Source organism: Gopherus flavomarginatus, chromosome 24 (genome assembly GCF_025201925.1).
Source record: "Gopherus flavomarginatus isolate rGopFla2 chromosome 24, rGopFla2.mat.asm, whole genome shotgun sequence".
NCBI lineage: Eukaryota > Metazoa > Chordata > Testudines > Testudinidae > Gopherus > Gopherus flavomarginatus.
In genome coordinates this window covers 5171170-5191918 of record NC_066640.1, presented here as the reverse complement: position 1 = coordinate 5191918, position 20749 = coordinate 5171170, and the positions used below count along the sequence as shown (strand labels likewise).

At 54.8% G+C, this 20749-nt stretch overlaps 1 protein-coding gene across 1 annotated transcript in view; it reads left to right on the top strand.

The window, feature by feature from the left end:
- The window catches only part of ATP8B3 (ATPase phospholipid transporting 8B3), a 43046-nt gene extending 22680 nt beyond the window's left edge, over positions 1-20366 (top strand). The window contains exons 14-28 of the mRNA XM_050934504.1: positions 2261-2289; positions 3523-3688; positions 5932-6123; positions 6520-6632; positions 7841-8005; positions 8558-8669; positions 9053-9128; positions 10188-10320; positions 11482-11746; positions 12232-12455; positions 13642-13725; positions 16037-16276; positions 18472-18610; positions 19079-19209; positions 20100-20366. Of these exons, the coding sequence (XP_050790461.1) occupies positions 2261-2289; positions 3523-3688; positions 5932-6123; positions 6520-6632; positions 7841-8005; positions 8558-8669; positions 9053-9128; positions 10188-10320; positions 11482-11746; positions 12232-12455; positions 13642-13725; positions 16037-16276; positions 18472-18610; positions 19079-19209; positions 20100-20366 (2336 nt within the window). The remainder of the gene's footprint in view (positions 1-2260; positions 2290-3522; positions 3689-5931; positions 6124-6519; positions 6633-7840; positions 8006-8557; positions 8670-9052; positions 9129-10187; positions 10321-11481; positions 11747-12231; positions 12456-13641; positions 13726-16036; positions 16277-18471; positions 18611-19078; positions 19210-20099) is intronic.
- The last annotated feature ends 383 nt before the right edge of the window (positions 20367-20749 follow it).

Here is a 20749-nt window from a genome sequence, read left to right as displayed (position 1 = left end):
TAAGCCCTGTCTTGGCTGTCCTGACTTTTTTTGGCAAAAGTGGGCATTTCTCCTGTTTGCTCTTGCCAACTACGGGACAAAGGCACTTTTGTCAAAAAAGTGGGGTGCGTCGGAACGTGCCAGGGGAGGGAGTGGCAGTGCCAGCCCCTCGTGGTGGGGAGGCAGGGCTCAGGAAAGCAGCAACACCCGCCCTGCGTGGGGAAGGGAGGGTCAGGGCTTGGGCGAGCCTCACACGGAGGTGAAGGGTGACTTGGGTGAGCAACTCGGGCCAGCCCCGCATGGAGGTGCGGGCGCTCTGGCTAGCCCCATGCGCTGTCCTATTTTCCCTTTGGAAAATATGGTTGCCCTACTTGTCTCTCACTTGGATTGTAAGGTCTTCGGCGCAGAGACTGGCTTTTTGTTCTGTCTCGTGCCTGGCACAATGGGACCCTGAGCCATGGCGGGGGCCTTTGGGTGCTACCACAGTACAAATTATTGTTATGTCTTATAAATAATGAGCATTCTTTATAATCCCCTAAAGAGAGAGGCTGGGGAATGTCTGAGAGAGGGCCCAAGCCCCAAAGCTCCTCCTAGGATCCACCTCAGCACCTCCCTCAGAGAGAGGGGAGCAGGGGTTGTTTCAGATCTGAACTTCCTGTCCAACCTATCCGGAAAGCAGCCAGTATGAAGCTCTCCGTTCTGGCACCGCAGCCTTAGATAAACTGAGACATGACGTGTGACCTGGGTGATTGAGGGCAGGCTGCGGGGAAGTTGGTAGGCAAAGGTGCTTATTGAAAAGGGGGTAGACCCATAGGGAACCGAGTAGAGCTGGAAATGTATCTTATTTCCCACAAAACATTTTGAGAGGAAGTGAATTTTGTCACAGAATTTTTTTGAGGGTGGGGTCATTGAAACCCTGCAAACCCTGAATTTTTCAGTTCTGGGTTTTGAAAACTGGTTTTCAGGTTTTTGACACCCCCTCACCCCCCAATTTCAACAGAAACAGAAATTTGTACCAGAAAATTTCCATTTTGTTGAAAAGACCTTTTCGGTCAATGTTGTGTCCCTCCCAGCTGGAGTGCTGAGGGGAGTTCAGCACAGAAATGATTGCTTGTTCGTAAATTCCTGCCAGCCGTTGGAGCTCTCCTGTGACACTCCAGAATGCATTCATGTGCCTTCCCCTGCTTTACTTCAAGAGCGCTCCTTAAATGTGATCTGCAAAGGAGGGAAAGAAAAGGGGTTGTTCTTTTATGATGAAGAAGGCCCCAATTTTCTTTTTTAAAGTTATTTTTATGGTTGTTTTTACCCTTAGAAATATCAGGATTTTCAGGTCTTGTCTCCTCTTGTATTGCTGGATGATTAGTTGGGAGTCTCTCGTGGTTTTGGGAGCTTTCTCAGGCTCAGCTCTGAATTGATGAGACTTGCAGGGCAGGGAGTATTGAATCTTTAACACAGAGAGCTTTTCTCCTGACTGCCTATTGTACATTTGTGTTAAAGGTTCATTGACAAAACCAGACAGGGGGAAAGCCCCAGGGAACTTTAAGGAGTGTGAATAAAAACCACTTTCTTATCAGAAGTAAATCTAATTTCTCTTCCTTGGTATCTGGTGTCATAACCCTTTCAATTCTCTGGTCATCGATAGAGTTTCCCAGGGAAAGTAGGTCAGGTGAGATCTGAATTTCTAATGCTAAAAATATGCAAAGAACCCAAACCAAACAAAAAAACTTCAACCAACCAAACAAAACGCCCCTTATTTTCGATCCAATTAAAAAAAATCCAAGCCTGTCAGGACTTCTTCATAAAGAAGCGAATAACAGGACAAAGACCACAGATTTTTCCTTTTGCAAAGTCATCTTGAAACCCTACAGCTAGTGGATGGAGCTTAGGGACTGGCCGTTCTTTGGATCTTTCAGCAGGTATCCGAGAAGGAGATTAACGAGGGGCTTGGCAGTGAGAAACCAGGAGAGATCAAGACTCCCGCAAGGCAGTGATGAAAGTGGGAGAAATGGGAGAGCAGGTGGCCAGTGCTGGAGAAAATTGTTCTCTAATGAGTTAAGGAAAGATTTGCAGAAGTGACTAGTGATTTTTGGGCGCCCAACTTGAGATGCCTAAAAGGGCCTGATTTCCAGAGGGTGGGTGTACTCCGTTTTTTGACAGTCAGATCAAAGTGTTTTCAGCTGGGTCCCCAAAATCACACGTCACTTTTGACCATCTCGGCCTGAGTGCCCACTAAGAAGCGTTCAGTGCCAGCCTTTTATTAATTGATTTTTTTTCCCAACAGGATCTGCAAATGGTGAAAACAAACCTTCGGTGCGTAACTATCCGATGCGTAGTTATAGTGGTTATACGTGGCAGAGCCGAGAATCCCCTGCATAGCAGAGTCGTACACTCCTCCTTGTGCTCACTGTTCCCGGGCCCAGTGTTTAACACAGTGACAGCGAGCCATTGTCAGCTTCCAGGGAACGGGAGGAAACTGGGCCTGCCGATCTCAGGGGTTATCTCTGAGGATACTCCTAGCCCCATGATGACCAGTGCAGGAAATAACTGTCTCCAAACACCTGGTCCATCAGGTGGGCTGATGGTGGTTTTGGACTGGTCTGTATTCCTGGGGTGCAGAGGGCTAGGAAACGCGTAGCAGATTTGGGGCCTGATTCCCCATTCCCGTGCACCTGGTACAGTCATTTACAGCTGTGCAAATGCCCCTCAAATTGTACCAGCTCAGAATGGTGGCGTTTTACACCCGTTCTGCACAGGGGTGAATGATGCCAGCAGGTGCGAAGCAACGGAGAATGGCTTGTAAATACCTTCTAATAACAATGTTGTGCTAGCCAGCATCACACTTCACAGAGAGGTTCCATTTATTAACGGTTTATAAAGGGTAAATAATGATTAATAGGTCTCACAGGCATGTTCCATGTAACAAGCATGAGTAGTATGGATTATAAAATGGTTATAAACCACAGTTATAAGCCAGCTATTGATCGGTTGGGTGCTAGAACGCTTGATTAGCCAGTTATTAAAACCATCTCGTAATCATGTATTAATGTGTTATAAACAGGTCCTTAGTATAAAGGGTGAGACACTGGCCTGTTTGCCCATTAGAGGGGAAATGGATGGTAGGAGACAGGTTGCTAAGGGAGATGGAACCAGCTTAGGGTCCATCTGCACTTGGAGTGGGGGTGATTTCCCGCTCAAGGAGACGTACCTCTGTTAGCTCTGATTGAACCAAGGTGCTGAAACCAGAGCAGGGACTCGTTTGCCCTGAGTACATCCCTGTCTAAGACCACAGGCTGGCGCTCAGCCTGGCTAACCCGTCCCGCTGCTCGCACTGCCGAAGCTATGCTCCAGTTTTAACACCTTAGTTCCATCCGTGCAAGTATGTCTCCTTTGGTTGGGAATTCCCCGCCCCAGCGCCCAGTGTAGACAGGCCCTTTGATTTCTCCTTCTGGAGAAAGGTGGTCCCCATAGTGCTGAGCCGGGTCTGCCTGGCTCTTTGATTTTGCTCCTTGCTCCTGTGAACGTCTTGGCCCGCTCCTCTTGCAGAAAGCCAGCATGAGCTGGAACCCCTATGTGGACAGGACGGCCGAGTTTCACGACCCTGCACTCCTGGAGACCGTCCTGCAGAACGACGATCCGGTGGTGAGGGAGTTCCTGAGGCTGCTGGCCCTCTGCCACACCGTCATGGTGGAGGAGAAAGACAGTGAGTTGGGTCTGAAAATGACACTCCGCCGCCTTGCTGGCTGGGGAGCGCCATGGAATTCTCACGGGGCCCCAGGCTCTGACGTGGCCTGTCCATCTTCTCGGACTTTGCTGCTTTCGGCAGCCATGTCTGAAGCCGGAGGCCGGTGCATTTAAAGATGAGCCTGGCTGGCTGAAGGACCTTCACCTTAGACCCATTCCCGTCCTGCACCAGAGCTCTGTGTGGGGTGGAAAGGGGTCATTGGGGGCATGGCCCCAGGTCCAGCAGTGCTTGGCCCCAGCTGAGGGCTTAGTGCCTCCTTCGGGATAAGAGATTCCCCAGGGCAGATCAGAGGGGGAATGCTGCTGCAAAGTGGGGGAGGGACACTGAGAACCCACCCCTTGCCAGCTGAGAACCCGCCCTTGGGTGGGCTTTGCCCATGTTCCTCTGATCACTGCAGTCACCCATCGCCCCCTGTCCCACCCCAAATATGGAATTGATGCCAAACCTAGCGAAAGGGGAAACCCTCAGAGGATTCTCACCCTGGTTGGATTCAGTTAGGGCTGATACTTTCCGTGCACTGATCCAAAACACACACAGTTCAGGAAGAGCGTGCAAAGGCAGGGGGTGTCTCCAGAGGCTTAGAGGGCAGGTGGTTCGCCTCGGCTCATGAAATGGGACTGTGCTCTGGACTGAGGCTCCTGCTGCTTGGAAGAAAACAACCAACCCTTTTTCTAGCAAAAGTCAAGAAAGCCCGAACCTGGAAGATTGTTCCCTTTTCCCCCAGGGCATCACAGGGTGGCAGTGTGAAATGGGGTAACCTGATCTTGGTGTGCAAGGCACATTAACATTAGGGGGTGGCGCTGGGGCAGGTCACCTCTATGTTAGGGGGTGGCACTGGGGCAGTTCATGTCTACGGTAGTGTCAAGGTTTTTTCCCCACTTTGAACTTTAGAGTTCAAGAAGTGGGGACCTGCATGAACACTCCTAAGGTTAATTATTAGCTTAGCTCTGGTACGCTGCCACCAATCAGAAGTAGTGTCTGGCACACTTTCTGTTCCCCCAAAACCTTCCCTGGGGAACACAGATCCAGAACTCCTTGGATCTTAAAACAAGGAGAAATTAACCATCCCTCCTCCTCTTCCCCCCAGACTTTCCCCTCCCTGGGTTGCCTTGAGAGGCTTCACACTGATCCAAACTCCTTGGATCTTAAAACAAGGAGGAATTAACCATCCCCCCTCCTTTCCCCCCCCCACCCCAATCCCTGGTGAGTTCAGACTTAATCCCTTGGATTTTAAAACAAGGAAAAATCAATCAGGTTCTTAAAAGAAAGCTTTTAATTAAAGAAAGAAAAGGTAAAAATTATCTCTGTAAAATCAGGATGGAAAATGCTTTACAGGGTACTCAGATTCATATAGACTAGAGAGACACCCCCCCCAGCCTTAGATTCAAAGTTACAGCAAACAGAGGTAAAAATCCTTCCAGCAAAAAGACACATTTACAAGTTAAGAAAACAAACATAAGACTAATCTGCCTTGCCTGGCTATTACTTACTATTTTGAAACATGAAAGACTGATTCAGAAAGATTGGGAGAGCCTGGAATGATGTCCCATCCCTCTCAGTCCTGAGAGCAAACAACGAACAAAAAACAAACACAAACAAAGACTTCCCTCCACCAAGATTTGAAAGTATCTTGTCCCCCTATTGGTCCTCTGGTCAGGTGTCAGCCAGGTTTACTGAGCTTCTTAACCCTTTACAGGTAAAAGAGACATTAACCCTTAACTATCTGTTTGTGACAGGTAGGGACGGTGCTGGGACAGGTCACATATATACTAGTGGGTTGCATAGGTGCACCAGCATCAACGTAGCTGCTCCAGTGGCCCAAAGCCTTACAGAGCCTGGGCCTAGGGCCTGCGGGGGCGCTCCTCCGAGCAGCAGGAAGAGCGAGCTTTGACCAGGAAGCAGCACAGTGCTCGCAGGTGACGAGCTGCATTTCTGCCCACAAGAAGTAGGGGATTAACTCCATACCAGGGTGTTCATTTAAAAGTAATGAGCCGGGGAACAAAGGCATCGGGGGAGCGAATCCTCTGGCTTCTGGGGAACCATCATGGCATGAGGCCCTGTGAATCCCCACAACCCTGAGCAGAGACCTTGCTTTGCCCTGAGGGGGGCAGGCAAATGGCCCTGTAGGCAAAGCCAGCGTCCTGCTGGTTGCTGACTTGGCTCAGGCCTAATAGGAAGACCCTTGTCTGTCTCTTGCCCTGTTCCTTTAGCGGGCCAGCTGGTTTACCAGGCGGCTTCGCCGGACGAAGAGGCCCTGGTGACGGCAGCCAGGAACCTCGGGTACGTCTTCCTCTCCCGGACACAGGACACCATCACCCTCAGCGAGCTGGGCATGGAGCGGACGTACGGCATGCTGGCCATGCTGGACTTCAACAGCGTCCGCAAGAGGATGTCCATCCTGGGTGAGTCGGACGGACAGGGGCTAGTTACTTGCTGGTCACTGCAGATCGCTGCAGGCCTAGCCGCTGGAGGGCAGCATCGCTCCCACCCGTGAAGACCCCCGAATGGGAGTGGTGCTTTTCAGCCGTCGCACTAGGGGGTACGACCAGGCCACCAAGAACCAGCCCTGAGAGTGAGATCACACGACCAGGCCACCAAGAACCAGCCCTGAGAGTATCCCTTCGCTTTGCTGGGCACCTCTGGTGCCTTTATGCAAACCTGGGCCTTAATGGTGCGGGGTCTCCTCAACCTCCATGGTGTTGCCCTCCACCCCACAGTTTCCTCGGCAGCCAGGGAGGGGCCGTGGGGTCAGGGGAGACGCAGAGTGCTCCGTGGCTAAGCAGGCTCCTTCCCCGCAGTGAGGGACCCCGAGGGGAAGATCCGGCTCTACACGAAGGGGGCGGACATGGTGATCCTAGAGAGGCTGCGTGAAGATGGGCCTGCCACGGCTTTCACCCAGCTGGCCCTGGATGTGAGTGCGGGACCAGCCCTGGGAGGGGCGGGGGCTTATGGCTGCTTGTGCTCCTTGTTTTCCCTGCGTCCTGGATGTGATCTCACTCTCGCTGTCTGCCTCTTACTCCAGCTGTCTCTCTAGGTCCACATGATTTGATTCAGTCTCAACCCTCCACGGTACAAGGGCCCCAAAGCTGCCAGTGCGATCTAGGCCTGGCAGCCTCTGCCAGTTTGCTCCTGCTTCCCCAGGGCTGGATCCTGGCTCCCCTGGTGCATCCTCATCCCGGGGTGACAGGTGCAGTTACCCTGAAACTCTGACAGCAGCATCAGCAACTCTTGTGATTTTATGTCAGCTCTTGTTGTATTTGATGTTTTCCTGGCTCCTGGAGTCATGTGATTAGCTGAGACACTCAGAGGTAGATTATGCTTTTGGGGAGCCCTGGGCCAGAGCAGGTGGAGCTCCTCTCCACCCCTTCTGCCTGCAAGTCCCCCTGCCCCACGCTTGTGCTGGGGAGATGGGGTCGGGGCTTGGGAGCTTGCCCCGTACCCCCACCCAGCACTCCTGCCGGGAGCGAGGCCGGCACGCGGAGGCTTCCCTGGCTCTGCCTGGCTGGCACTCCTGCTGGAGAGCAGGGTCAGGGCACAGGGGCTTCCCCTGGTTCCTGGCAAGAGCGCCAGGTGGGTGGAGTGGGGCAAGTCCCCGCATGCTGACCTCGCTTCCTGGCAGGAGTGCCGGGCAGAGCGGATCGGGGCACGGGAGTGCCCATTCTTCCAGGGCCCCCCGAGTGGACAGGGTCCCTGGTCACGGGCCCTGTTGGCCCAGTGGCTAATCCACCATTGGAGAAGCTCAGCTTTCATTTAAAAAAGAAGATGTTTTTCTCTTCTTCATGGTTGCAGAGAAAAGCTTGAAAACGGGGCCCTGAAGGCTCAAATCCAGAAGGCCCCAGTTATTATTGGTTAAAAAAATCTCATGACTTTTGAGCCACCCTGGTGATTTTCCAGGACCTGCCTCAGGACGTTTGGATGCTGGTGGGGTCAGAAGGGTCCTTCAGCACGGACCTCTGGAGCTCCCTGTTGTAGATGAGTAGCCTCCTAGAGGTCTCTGTGCTGCAGCTGGCAGTGGTGGCATGGTGGCAGCCATGTGATGGCCGCCGTCACCAGGTTAACGCTGACCGAGCTGCAGTGTAACTGACCTGCTGGCTGTATCCCTGTCCGTCCCCTCTGCAGAGCTTCGCAGAGGAGACCCTGAGGACCTTGTGCCTGGCCAGCAAGGAGGTGAAGGAGAAGGACTACGCTGAGTGGAGCAAGAAACACCATGAGGCCAGCGTCTTGCTGCAGAACCGTGCCCAAGAGCTGGACAAAGTGTACGAGGAGATGGAGCAGGGTCTCCAGGTAGGATCAGGCTCTCCAAGGGCTGGGAACTTAGTGGGGCCCGGTACAGGTGGGAGGAGGCAGGATTCAGGGCTGGCTTGGTGTGGCTGTTGCAGAGTCTTATCCCTGGTGTGACTCCATGGGTCTTGATGGTGTCACAGTTTGCCAGCATAGGGCTTAGGGAGAAAGGCCTCCCCTGCTCGATGCTGACCTGCATGGTCCAGCTGGAGGAGGGAGAGGGCCGCTTGGTCTCCATGGTCCTCTGCCCACCGTGAGGCCAGTCGTCATGGGTGGTTTTTGTGTTGTGGGCATCTCCCCACTGGAGACTGGGCTAAGAATCCACTAACTCATTTCCCATAGGGGCCACTGAACAGCCATCATCTGGGAATGGCTTTTGGTCACTTCACACCTGGGCTGGAGTCTGCAGGACACGGCAAGCAGAATTGTGATGGACAGATCATTTGTGGGTGGGTGGGTAGACCAGGGAGCAAGCCCCGCCACTGGATGCTGCCCCACCTCGCTCCATCCTGTGTGCACTGATCATTAAACCCTCCCACACTCCTCTTTCTCCAGCTCCTTGGAGCCACGGCCATTGAGGATAAGTTGCAAGACGGGGTGCCCGAGACCATCCAGCTGCTAAAAAACGGGAACATTAAAGTGTGGGTGCTGACTGGAGATAAACAAGGTACAATCCACGTGGAACCTCAGAGCCGGACTAGAACTGTCCGTTCTTACCTGGAGCAGGATCCTCCCCTGCAAGGGCCCCCACTTCCCTGAATTTCTTCTGCGTTGCAGGGCTCTTTCTGGGACAATAACATGTAACACTTTCCATGGGTCTCTCTCATTTTACAGAGGGGGAAACTGAGGCAGAGGGCGCAACCTGCCCAAGGTCACCCAGCAAGAGCAGGGCTAGAACCTGTCTCCTGCTGCCTATGCAAGTGGGAGCTGCCCAGCCATGCTGGGAGCTGCATAGCTAGTGCTAGGAATGAGTGGGGGCAGTGCTGGGATAGTCCTCTGCTTCCGGAGGACCCCCGTTGTAGCAGCAGTTTGGTGACTTGTGCGTTGCAGAAACAGCGGTGAACATCGGCTTCGCTTGCCGGCTGCTCACAGACGACATGCAGATCCTGGAGGAGAAGGAGATCTGGTGAGTGGGTTCCCGTCTCCTCCCAACACCTGTCTGATAGAGCAGTAGGCTGGAGATGAAGTGCTCACTGGGGGGTATGAGCCACACTCAGAGCCATGCTAGTGCATCTGCAGCCTTTATCTTGTTATTGCAGCCATGAGCCCCTCCCAGCACCTGTCCAGCTCTGCCAGTGCCCCTCAGTCCTGACCCGAAGTCCCCTGCTAGCCCAGCACTGGGCTCCCTGCCAACTCCAGAGCTCTGCCAAAACCCCACAGGGCCCTGCTAGCCCAGCCCTGGGGTCCCCTGCACTCCCAGCTCTGCGATGCCTCTCACTCCCGACCTGCAGCCCCCTGCTAGTCCAGCCCTGGGGTCCCCCCTACTCTCAGCTTTGTGATGCCCCTCACTCCCGAGCTGCAGCCCCTGCTCTCCCAGCACTTGGCTCCCCACCACTCAACAGCTCTGCCAGTGCCTCTGGCTCCTGACCCGTAGCCCCCCTGGAAACTAAAGCCCACTATTCCCCTGCAGAATAGGAGCAAGAAAAGCAGCCACAAGGCTCCTACCCCATGAGCCCACATAACACCCAACCGCCCCTTCCCTGGGGCTAGGAGTTCAGTCTGCACGGCCTGTTCGGGGCAGGGCTGCGTGCCAGCCAGGGGGCTGATTCTGGAGCTATGGGCATTATACCCATTGCCTGCCTTCCCACAGGGGAGCACTTCAGACGCTGATGTCCACCCTGGAGCGGGAAGGTGAATTCCCAGCTTGGGGAGATGGACCCCGGCTGGCTTCGCCGGCGCTCATGTGCGAAGCCTAGCGGCATTGCTGCAGTGATGGGAGGGGCTCGCCAGCCAAGTACGATCCTGTCCTTGGGTAATACCTGGGGTGGCTGCTCTCTCCTGCAGCTCGGGCCACCTGGCTACCCTGGTACAGTCACAGCAGGCGTGGGTTTCACCGCCAGCCCCGGTGTAGGCATAGAGGGTTCTGCAGCCTATGCCAAGAGCTGCCCAATCTCCCTAGGGTGGCCCCTGGCTCGCCTTGGCTTTGCCCCATGTTCCATCCCCTCCCTGCCCCTTTCTTGCCCAGTGAGATGCTGGAAGCCTGTTGGGTGAGCAACAACAGCCTGGCCAGCAGCGGGGAACGCCTCTGCCATTTCCAGCAGCACTCGGGGGTCTTGCACCAGGGGAAGATGGCCTTAGTCGTCACCGGGGACATCCTGGTAGGTGCTGCTCCACCGCACCCTCCCCTTCACCGCCGGACCGTAGTTATCTCACCGGAGTCCAGCAGAGAGCAAAGCGGGGTAAAAACCGCCTAAGCGAGGCCGGGGGGAGATAGAACCCAGGAACCCAACCCCAAGTGCCCGGTGTGGATTCTGGGGTGGGGCCCATGGCGAACGCACGGTTATTGCGTCATTTCTACAAAGCCTCCCCTTCCCAAATGATCCCAGGATCACCCCGCCTGCCACTGGAAGGCAGTCCCCTCTGGGCGCAGCACGGCAGCTGTTTAGCAACGCACCGCAATGCCAGCCAAGCGTTCAGGGCTGGAAGTGAAGATGGGTCTGGCCCCAGTGGGCACCGCAGGGGGAATGGAAGGAAGCTGAATGTAGTTATAGTTACTGAACATTTATATGACAGTAGCACCAAGCGGTTCCAATCAGGCTCAGCATTGTGCTGGTGATGCTCAGAACACACAAGAAGACGTGGGTCCTGGCCCTGCCCTGAGCAGTTCACGCTTTAAGAAGAGTGGAGGGGTGGGCTGGGGAAGGGAGAGGCCAATCTAACTCATGTTTATAGACACGAGCAATTTAAAAAACTAGATAAACAAAGTAAGTGTCCAGAAGCCTCTCCAACCACCCGCCCCTGGCAGATTTCTCCTCGGCAGCAGGGGAGAGGGGGTCTTGAAGGGACATTTAAAGGAGATGCTGGCGGTGGCTTCTGGATTGGACACTTTGAGCATCCTATCGTGCAGCCAGTCCGAGGGTCTCAAAAGGGTTGGTGAATGAGGGGAAGAATTTGCAAAGTGCCCAAGAGGTTTAGGAGCACAGATCCCAGTGTATGTCGATGGGCCTCATGCTGCTAAATCGCGGGGCCACTTTGGAAAATCTAGCCCTTCTGCTTTACGGTGGGCAATTCTTACCCTGTTTTAGAGGGGGAAACCAAGGCAGGGAAGTGACTCTCCGGAGGTTGCGGAAAGACTCGGTGTCTCAACTGAGAATAGAACCCAGGAGTCCTAACTCTCGGTCCTTAGCCTGAACCTCATAATCATCCTCCCCCTTCCCCACCAGCCAAGTGGGGTGTGGCTCGGGCACAGGGCTAGCACCCCTCGCCCCTGGGGAGCCGCTGGTCTGATGCCATCTCGTGTGTCTCTGCTCTGTCCTCAGGAGAAAGTCCTGGGCACTGGGGAGAAGGTGAAGAGGAAGGAAGGTTTCTGGGCGCGGCTGGCCTGCTGCAAGGCTCAGACGCAGCCGGAGGCAGACAGCTTGGTGGAGAAGGCCTTTGTAGATCTGGCCACCAGCTGCCAGGCCGTGATCTGCTGCAGGGTCACCCCCAAGCAGAAAGCCCTGGTAGTGCAGCTGGTGAAGAGACACCGGAGCGCCATCACGCTGGCCATCGGGGACGGAGCCAACGACGTGAACATGATCAAGAGTGAGGCCTCAAGCTGGCGGGTCGGGGATTGTGTGAGCTTATGGAGCCCTGCGAGCTCAGCACGGACACCTCCTCCATGCAGGCTCCTCCCCTCTTCAGCTCCCTGTATAGCAACCTCTTCCACGCATCATCAACTGAGCTTCACCCTGTAGCCTTCTGCACCCCAGCACAGGCCACTGTCACTCGAGTGAGAGGAGTGACTCTGTCAGCTGGTAGCAGTAGTAGGCTGTTCTCCTCTAGTGGCCCAGCCACTTTGCCAGTATGTTACAGCCACAGGATGAATCTATGGTGGCCCTGGGATTCCCCTTTTGTGGCTGATCGGTCCAGAGCTCACCGACAGGGGCTAGGTCTCAGGGCAGACGCAGGTCAGTCAGAGCAGTCTACCAACCCCACGGGACCGGGGCTGATTTCCCCCGCCCGGGGACACGTTTATAGTGTTTACCCTGTGGCCCTTCAGCCCTGCTTCTCTCTCTCTTTCTCTCTAGCGGCTGACATTGGGGTTGGAATTAGCGGGCAGGAGGGGATGCAGGCTGTCCAGTGCAGCGACTACGCCCTGGCCCAGTTCCACTACCTGCAGCGGCTGCTGCTTGTGCATGGCCGCTGGTCCTACCTGCGCATCTGCAAATTTCTCCGCTACTTCTTCTACAAGACCTTCGCCGGCATGATGGTGCAGATCTGGTTCGCTTTCTACAGCGGCTTCACGGCCCAGGTCAGGCTGCAGCCATGGCTGTGCTTGGAGGGTGCGGTCGCATCATGCACCCTCTCTCCCCCTCCTACCCTTTGCCACCCCCAGGAAGGGTAGCATGTCATGCCATGGCTGAGGCTGGCTCCAGTAGCACCTTCTGGGGGTGGACATGTATCCTTTGTCCTGGTAATGTGCCCCTTTCTGGTACCTGGGGCAACAGCTCAGCAGTAAAAAATCCCCACGGGGTGAAAGCTCCCCGGAATCCATTCCAGGTGGGCCCAGAAATCCAGGCCAGATTGTGCCCACAGCCCTGCGTGGCCCTGGAGTTTGATGCAGCATCCAGCATCTGCTACAGAATTGTCCACTAGGAATCTCAGCTTCCACTGGAAAACAATCAGGCCGAAGTTTGCAAAAGTGACTCTTAATCTTTGGATGCCGAGGTTGGAATGCTGCAGAGGGGCAAGTGCTGAGCACCTGCTCTCTGGAAATCAGGCTCCTTTGAGGGGTCTCATGTTGGGCTCTCAAAACCACTAGTCCCTTTGAATACCTTGAGCTAAATTTCTAGCTCTTATGGTCATGAAGAAAACCTCCCAAACATGAAGTAGGGGCCCACTGATGCAGTGAGGCCTGCAGGGAGTCTAAAACAATAGCTCTGAGAAGTGTATGTGTTATCTCTGAAACCTAGTGATGACCATTTACGTACCAACATTCTTAACCCTGATCCAGCTAAAGTGCTAATCCCACAAAGCCAAATCACATCTCACGCCTTCCCAGAGGCGAAACCCACTGCCTCCCCCAGTGACAACTTCTACCAACCACTTCTGCCTTTGAATCCAACATGCTGCGGCAAATTGAAAATTAAACTTTTAGGAGCAGGATAAAGTAAATGCAAACCAATCTCAGATCATACAAACCTGGGGCCTCTGTCCCTACTGTCTCATCAATTTTATAGTTAATCCTCCATTTTTTTAACGTGTTGGAGGCCAGTGCAGAACCTCCATTCTGCGACAGATTTGCAGGCAGTTTGGGTTTGATCCAGAGTCCGCTGGGACTTCATACTGACTGCAGTGATTGGACTTTTTTAGATCTCTCTGGCTGCAGGCCCCATGAGACTTTGCTTATGTCCCTCTTGTTGTCTGCTCAAAGCATCTGTGCTCTGCTGCTCGCCTGGGTTGGTTCTGATTGCTTTCTCCCGTCTCTCCCCCTTTAGCCTTTGTACGAGGGCTGGTTCCTTGCACTCTACAACGTGTTCTACACCGCCTTCCCTGTGCTCTGCATGGGACTGATGGAACAGGTAGCGTTTCCCACTTTGCTGCATGCTGCCAGGGACAGCCCTGCAGCTGGGCTGTGGGGTGGGAGGCCTGGGGTCAGTCCACCTATTCTTTGGATTGAATATGTGTGTTTGCCAGATTGTGAGCTGGCTGCTCAGCCACGGGAAATCAGAGTCCCTGGGGCTGACTTCAGTGGACTCTGCGGGTTTACATCGGGTGGGGATCTGGCCCTAAGCCTGCCCACACTTGACTGTGTTCAATCACATTAAATACGCCGACAGTCTTGCACATTCTGCGTGCTAGCACTCTGCCCTGCCAACCCACCCTGAACGGCCTTTGCATGTATATCCCAGAGAACCCAGCTCAGCTCCCAGCAACAGTGCACTCTGGGATTAGCATCGTAGGATATCCCAGGGATGCCAGGGGAATCATCGAGCTCCCGTAATCCCTCTGTTCCTGGGAATCGGCGGTAGTTCCGCAGTGCGTATCTCACAGAAAGGTGCAGAGGTGACCCTCACTGTCTCTGGTTTAAATAGCAAACACCCCTTGCAATGTTACTCTAGTTTTAAACGTATACACTGCTTTCCAACCCGGATGGAGTAGTCCATGCTAAAGGTGACCTGCAAAGGGTATGGCTGATACTGGCTTAGTGCCCTTTGCTGGCTTACAAACAAAGACTGACATTTTTTTTGTTAATTTTTTTGTCACTAATTTTTTTCCTGCTTGTTTTTACGTTCTGACAGTACCAGGTTTACACGCATCAGGGGCCCCGGTGCCCAGACTGTGGCCCCACCCCCCTGCTCCACCCGCAAGCCGCTCCAAGGCCCCGCCCCTGACTGGCCTCTTTCCCCCGATGCCCCACCCATGCTCTGCCCCAAGGCGCCATCCCTGCTTGGCCTCTTCCCCCCCGAGGCCTTGCGCACCTCTTGCTCTTCTCTGCCCCTCCCCACATTTGGTCCTCTCCGCCCCGTCCCCCTTTTGTGAGCGACAGGCGAGGTCTCAGGGGAAGAGGCCGAGCAGGGAGGGGGCCTCCAGGCAGAGCGCAAGCGGGGAGGGAGGATGGGGCCTCAGACCAGGCACCGGGGCCCACAAAAGATTATTCCAGCCCTATATTCTGATGTCAGGTGTTGCCTCCCCTGTTTTCCCTGAGACGCTCTGCAGCTGCATGGGAAGCTAGCAGGGCACGACAGGAGAAGAGTCAAGGAAACTAACCCCAGTGGATTAGGGAAGGGAATTGTGGTCAGAAGGTGGGATTTACAAAAGCCCTCAGTGCCATCCTAAATCCACTCATGGATGTCAGTGGGAGTCTGAAAATTGCACCTGGGTGGGTTAACACACTTTGCTTTTGGTTGATACTGTCTTTAACTTCAAACACCTAACAAGCTGTTGGGAGGAAAATGCTCTATGGTAAAGATTCAGCACCTCCTGCTCCTTCAGTTAAGGGCCAAGAAAACTTCCCATCCCCATTTCTGGGTCTTCCTATGAGACCTCCAGCGAAAGCAGAAATTTACTAAAGTAAAAAGCCAGGCAGAAACTCCCTGCCTTGTTTTGAAAAGCAACTTTCAAGTCTCCTGACTGGCAATCTTAGAGAAGCAAAGCAGGGCACAAACCCAGATCTTCCCCTATGTGGGTCACTTTTGAGGAGGATGCAATCAATCCGGTTATGGACCCTCCAAGGAGAGGTCGGCCCCTTGCAGCATCTCTGGCTTGATCTCTCCATCTTTCTTTCCTCCAAGATTCTCCATGGGAATTAGAACCCCAGAAGTATCAGGGTGGAAGGGACCTCGAGAGGTCATCGAGTCCGGTCCCCCCGTGCTGAGGCAGGACCCAGTCTACCTTCAGGCCTGGCCATGTCCCTCTTAAGTGTCCTTGATCAGACTGTGCCTGGTACTTCCATGCCTCTGAACCGCTCCCCACTAGGAAATGGTAGCAAGGGCTCATGCCACCCCGTTTGTGAGCGGGGGCTGCGCTCCATCTCCCCTGTGCCCCTCAGCCGGCTTCTCCTCCATCTGCTGTGGTCTGGGATCTAGGCCTCAGCATTTTGAGTTCCTAGCTGCATGTGAAGGCCGCACACAGAGATTGCACGTGTCCCTGGCGCTGTAGCACGTCAAAATCTCATGCCCCCCCACCCAGCACAGGTGGGTGGATGGATGGCTCCCCCACCGGCCCATCCCTAATATCTCCACGCCTCCACCAACCTCATGTGGGTGGGCTCCTCCTCACCCCAGGCTCATCATGGGTGTATGTAACATGGCTGGGTGGGTGGCCTCATTAACGTGGGTGGCATCTGCGTGTCAGAGACCCCCATCTCCCTTTCTTCTGGCTGCTCGGCAGGACGTGAGCGCGGAGAAGAGCCTGCAACTCCCCGAGCTCTACAAAGTGGGCCAGAGAGACGAGCTCTTCAACTACCGGGTCTTCTGCGTGACCCTCCTCCACGGCACTGTCACCTCCTTGGGGAGCTTCTACATTACCCTGTGGGCCTTCGAAGACAGGGTCGGCAGCAGGGTCGTCGGCGATTACCAATCCTTTGCCGTAACAGTGGCCACCTCGGCCTTCCTGTCTGTCGTTGCTGAGGTGAGCCTCGCTCCCCCCCCGCCCCATCTCAGAGCAAGGAGCTGGGGGGGCACCCTCGAGGACAGGTAGCAGGGCAGAATCAGATAAACTGAGCCTCATTAGGAGCAGCATCTCAGCAGATATAGGACCGTGAGCGGCACCATATGGGCTACTTTTGAGGTTGTGGGCCTAAAAAGCCCCCCAAGTTTCCAGGCCTTGACACGCGGGGACCAAACGGGTGTCGTTCCACCGGAGTCAAGGGCTGAAGCTGGCCTGGTCTGTTCTAAGCATCCTTGGCTGGAAGGGTTCCCTGGACGCAGCCAATGGCCACGTGGGTGGAGGCGCTGCAATCTGAAGGGAGGTTGGCTCGGCTTGGTGTGAGCCGTCACGGGGGGCTGGCACGAGTTGGGGAAGGGGCCAGGGTTGGCGATGAAGAAGAGGCCGTTTTGCGGCTGTGAGGTGCCGGGTGAGGAAACTGCTTTGCAGGGCTGTTGGGAACCCGCAATTCTGGGCAAACGGTTCCTTCTGGGTCGGAGCGAAACCCCAACATTTTCCCACGAATGGAACCTGGAGAACATTTCTAGTCAGGGCCAGCGAAACATTTCGTTCCAGGAACAGTCCAGCGCTTGGGGTCGAGAAGGTACAGACGTATTATTCCCACATCACTGGGTCTTGTTTGTTTCAACGCTAGTCAGCCGTCTGTGGATTGATTCCAGGCTGTGCCATTGCAGGAAGCCCAGCAAATAACCCCATTCACAAACATCACCAGCTCCGGTTATTTGCCCTCCCCTGCTCCTATTCAAAGGCTGTTCCAGAACCTCCCTCTGACGGCTGGAAACCTTCTCGTTTCTACCCTCAGTGCATCTGAGTCCACAGACACCTCTAATGTTAAATGTAACACTAGTGCTGAGATTTGCCTGTACTTGAAAGATAAAACTGAAGTGAGGGTTGAACCATTGTGACCGAGGCAAAGGGAGACGTTTCGGCGTTATTGAAATGAAACGAGAAAGTTGAAACAATCCTGTTAGGCTTTTCCCATCGGAAATGGCATTGAAATGACCGCGACCCCGTGGGATATTTTGATTTCGGTGAAACTGCGTTCCCTGGTGGGAAACTGCTCTGCCCTTTCAACTCCTTTGAGCCTCCCAGACTAGGAGATGAGCCCATGTTACATTAGGGGAAGTGCTGGCGATCTCCCCTGTTGGTTCCACCCCTGCCAGTGGGTGACACAAACACTTCCCAGCCGTTGCTAGCCCTGGCTGCACTCGGCTAGCATCAACTGTGTCAGGGGCCCTATACAGACAAGCCCCTCTGGCAAGCACTGTGTTCTTGGGGAACATCTCCACTGGCACTGGAGGAGTAATTCCCAACTCCAGGAGCTCTGATTGAGCTAGTGCAGTGTGGTGCTGAGGCTGCCCGGGTGGCAGGAAGGGGTAACCGTCCCAGGACGAACCCCTCTGAGATCTAGGCGTGTCCTCGGGGCACCTTTCCCCTCTTGCATTTTTAGTGCACTAGGTCAAGCCAGGCTAGTGCAGGCATGTCTGCCTGAGCAGCAGGTCACAGCTCCAGCTCCGAGGAAGACCTGCCCTCACCCTTTTGCAGAGTGCATCTAATTGGCACGGGAAAAGCACTAACTGGATTTGGGTGCCCCCTCACATTGACCTTTACGTCCCATCTCTAATACCACCAACCGGACTGGCCCATTTGGCAACAATGACTTTCCTCAAGGCTCAGCCATGGCCTAACTCTTGGTCCCCAACGCGGTGCCCGCATCCTGGCCGGTGGTCGAGCATCCGCTGAAATGCCACCGAAATTCAGTGGCAACACCTCTGGATGACACCACTTGCTGCCGACAAACGGCGTCATCCAGAGGCGTCGCCACCAAAATGCCGCCGAATTTTGGCAGCATTTCGGTGGATGCTCAACTGCCACCACGGTCCTTCTTCTGGTGCCTGCCAGACGAAATGGTTGGGGACCACTGGCCTAACTGCTTCCCTGGCAATCAGCAGGAGAGTTAACGGCCCCAGAATTAGGCAGAGCCGAGCGCTGGGGCCAGTCTCACCTGCTGTGTCAAAGGCCTGGGAGAACTCTCCTGGGTTGAAGGCTCTGCGAGCAGCTCTGGGGAGCAGAGGCTGCCGGTTCCTGGACTCAATCCCAGAGCTGGCTGCAGAGTCTAAAGGGTTAACGGGCTGCCGGTTCTGCTTCTTCCTGGACAGATCATCATGGACATTAAGTTCTGGACCATTCTGACCTTCCTGACCATCGCAGGCAGCCTGATCTTCTTCTGCCTCTTCTCCTTCTTCACCCAAAATTTCCCAGCCTTCAGAGAAGCCCCTACCATCTTCCGCTTTCTGGGTAAGGCGCCCCCCAGGGACCCTATGGTGGAGGGACTCGCATCTGGGGTCTCTCCTTCTCCCCACTCCCGACCCATTTATCCTGAGCCCTCCTCTCTCATCCCCCGGCTCAGCAGTGTCCGAAGCAGGAAGTCGGGGCCACGCGGAGTGGAGTGTTTGGAGACACCGACCCCCTGCCCCGTACAGCCTTGGGGATCTGAGTCATGATCCCATTGGCCTTAAGCAGAGCCCTAAATCCATGACTGATCCATTCCTGCATCTCCCTGCCACCTCATGGGCCCATGGGCTGTGCTGGGAGAGTGGCGTACTGAAGCTGTGTGAGCTGGGAAGATGCACTGGACGCTGTAGTTGCCTCAGGGTGAGGTCTCGGACCTTCTATCTCCACCGACTGGGCCCTGGGTATAGGTAGAGCCATTAGGGTCTTTCCCATGTCCTGTGCGACTCACCCTGGCCTGCGTCCTATTGACAGATGCCTCCCAGAACGCCCTGACCGACCCGTACGTCCTGGCCATCGTCCTACTGTGCGTGGTGGTGAACACCATCCCCTCCCTCACCATCCGCCTGCTCCGCATTATCACAGGCACCGGCACCATTCAGGATGTAAGTGTAGCTCTGGGCAATGAGGTGGGAGACCAGCATCTCTGACGGCCCTTCCCTCGCAGTCCAGGCCCTGGGCTATTCTCGAAGGGTCTGTTGCCATGCTGACCTGTTTTCCAGGCTCTAGCCTGGGTGTGGCTGGATTTATTAAAGGGATTGGCCGTTGCCGTACGTGCTGGGATAAGGACAATCCACTCTCATGCTTCAGGGCACCAGATGATCACCTTAGTGGTCAGGAAGAAATGAGCCAACCCACCACTGGCACATATGGCATGATACATTGATACAGGCTCCCCTGAAGTATCAGGTACTGGCCATGATTGAAGCCTTGATGCTGGGCTGGAGTCTGATCTCGTTCTATGAAAGGGCCCTTTGGTTTTCTGTATTGTTGTGTGATGCCATCCCATCCTTGGCAACAAGATCCTGTGTATTCTTTGGAGTTGAAATCTCCTGGCCTTTTCTCATTGCATTGCGGTGGGAATGTCCAAGCATCACCCGTTTACCCCCATTGTGAATGGAGAAGCAGAAATATACATTGCCATCACCCCCTGCTTTCCCCTCCCGGCTGGGGGCAGGTCTCATGGCCTAGCAGCAAAGCCAGCTGAATGGGTGCCCCCCACAGGCTGAGCAGCGCTAGCGGGAGGCTGCTTCTCCCAGCTCTGCTTGCTGGCTGGCTGGGAGTGAACCAACCTGCGCAGCAGGGAACCTGCTCTGCCCATGTGACAGACTGGAACCCGAGAGCTGAAGAAACTTGTCCCAGGTCAGACAGGGAGGCTGGGGCAGACCCCAGATCTCTCAGACTGGTGCCTTCACCCCAGGGCCAACCTGCCTTTCTCAGCCCGAGTTCTCTCCCTTTGGGGGTGGTGACCTTTCTCTCCTTGGCTCCCCTGCAGAAGATTAGCTCCAGGGACGTACGGGTGGCAGAGAGCACCGTGGAGCTGAAGTCGCACTTCCGCAGGGGCTCCTTGCAGCGGCGCTCCAGCTACGCCTTCTCCCACAAGGAAGGCTACGCCGACCTCATTACCAGGGGCGCCAGCCTGCAGGTGAAGGACTCCAGGAGCCGAGGCCCAATGAATGCTGGCAGCTACCAGAGCATCCCGCTGCCCACCAGGGAGGGTGCAGCTTCAAGCCCCAGTGTTTTCTTAAAGGAATACAATTAAAGGGATTTTATGTTTCACGCTGCTTTTGGACTTGGGAAACTGCTTCCCAGCTGGGTCTGGAGACTGCAGCCTGTGAGTGCTAGCTAGGCACTGAACTGGCTGCACGTCTCCTTTAAGGGTAATTTTTTCTATTTTTTGACTGCCAGAGAAGTATTCCTTTGCCAGCCTTTCTGCAGAGCAACAGTGACACCTGGTGGCCACTAGTGTTATTTGCAGGCGTGAATTATCTGTGGATATTCCCTCTGGACCCCTCATTGCTGTTTCAGGATAAGGTTACTACATCATGCCAGCTGCTGTGTCAGGGCGGAGTAAGGGTCTCTGGGCAGGAAGATAGTGCCCTTAGCAACACTGATGTGTCAAGCAAGGACCATTCATGCTCTGAC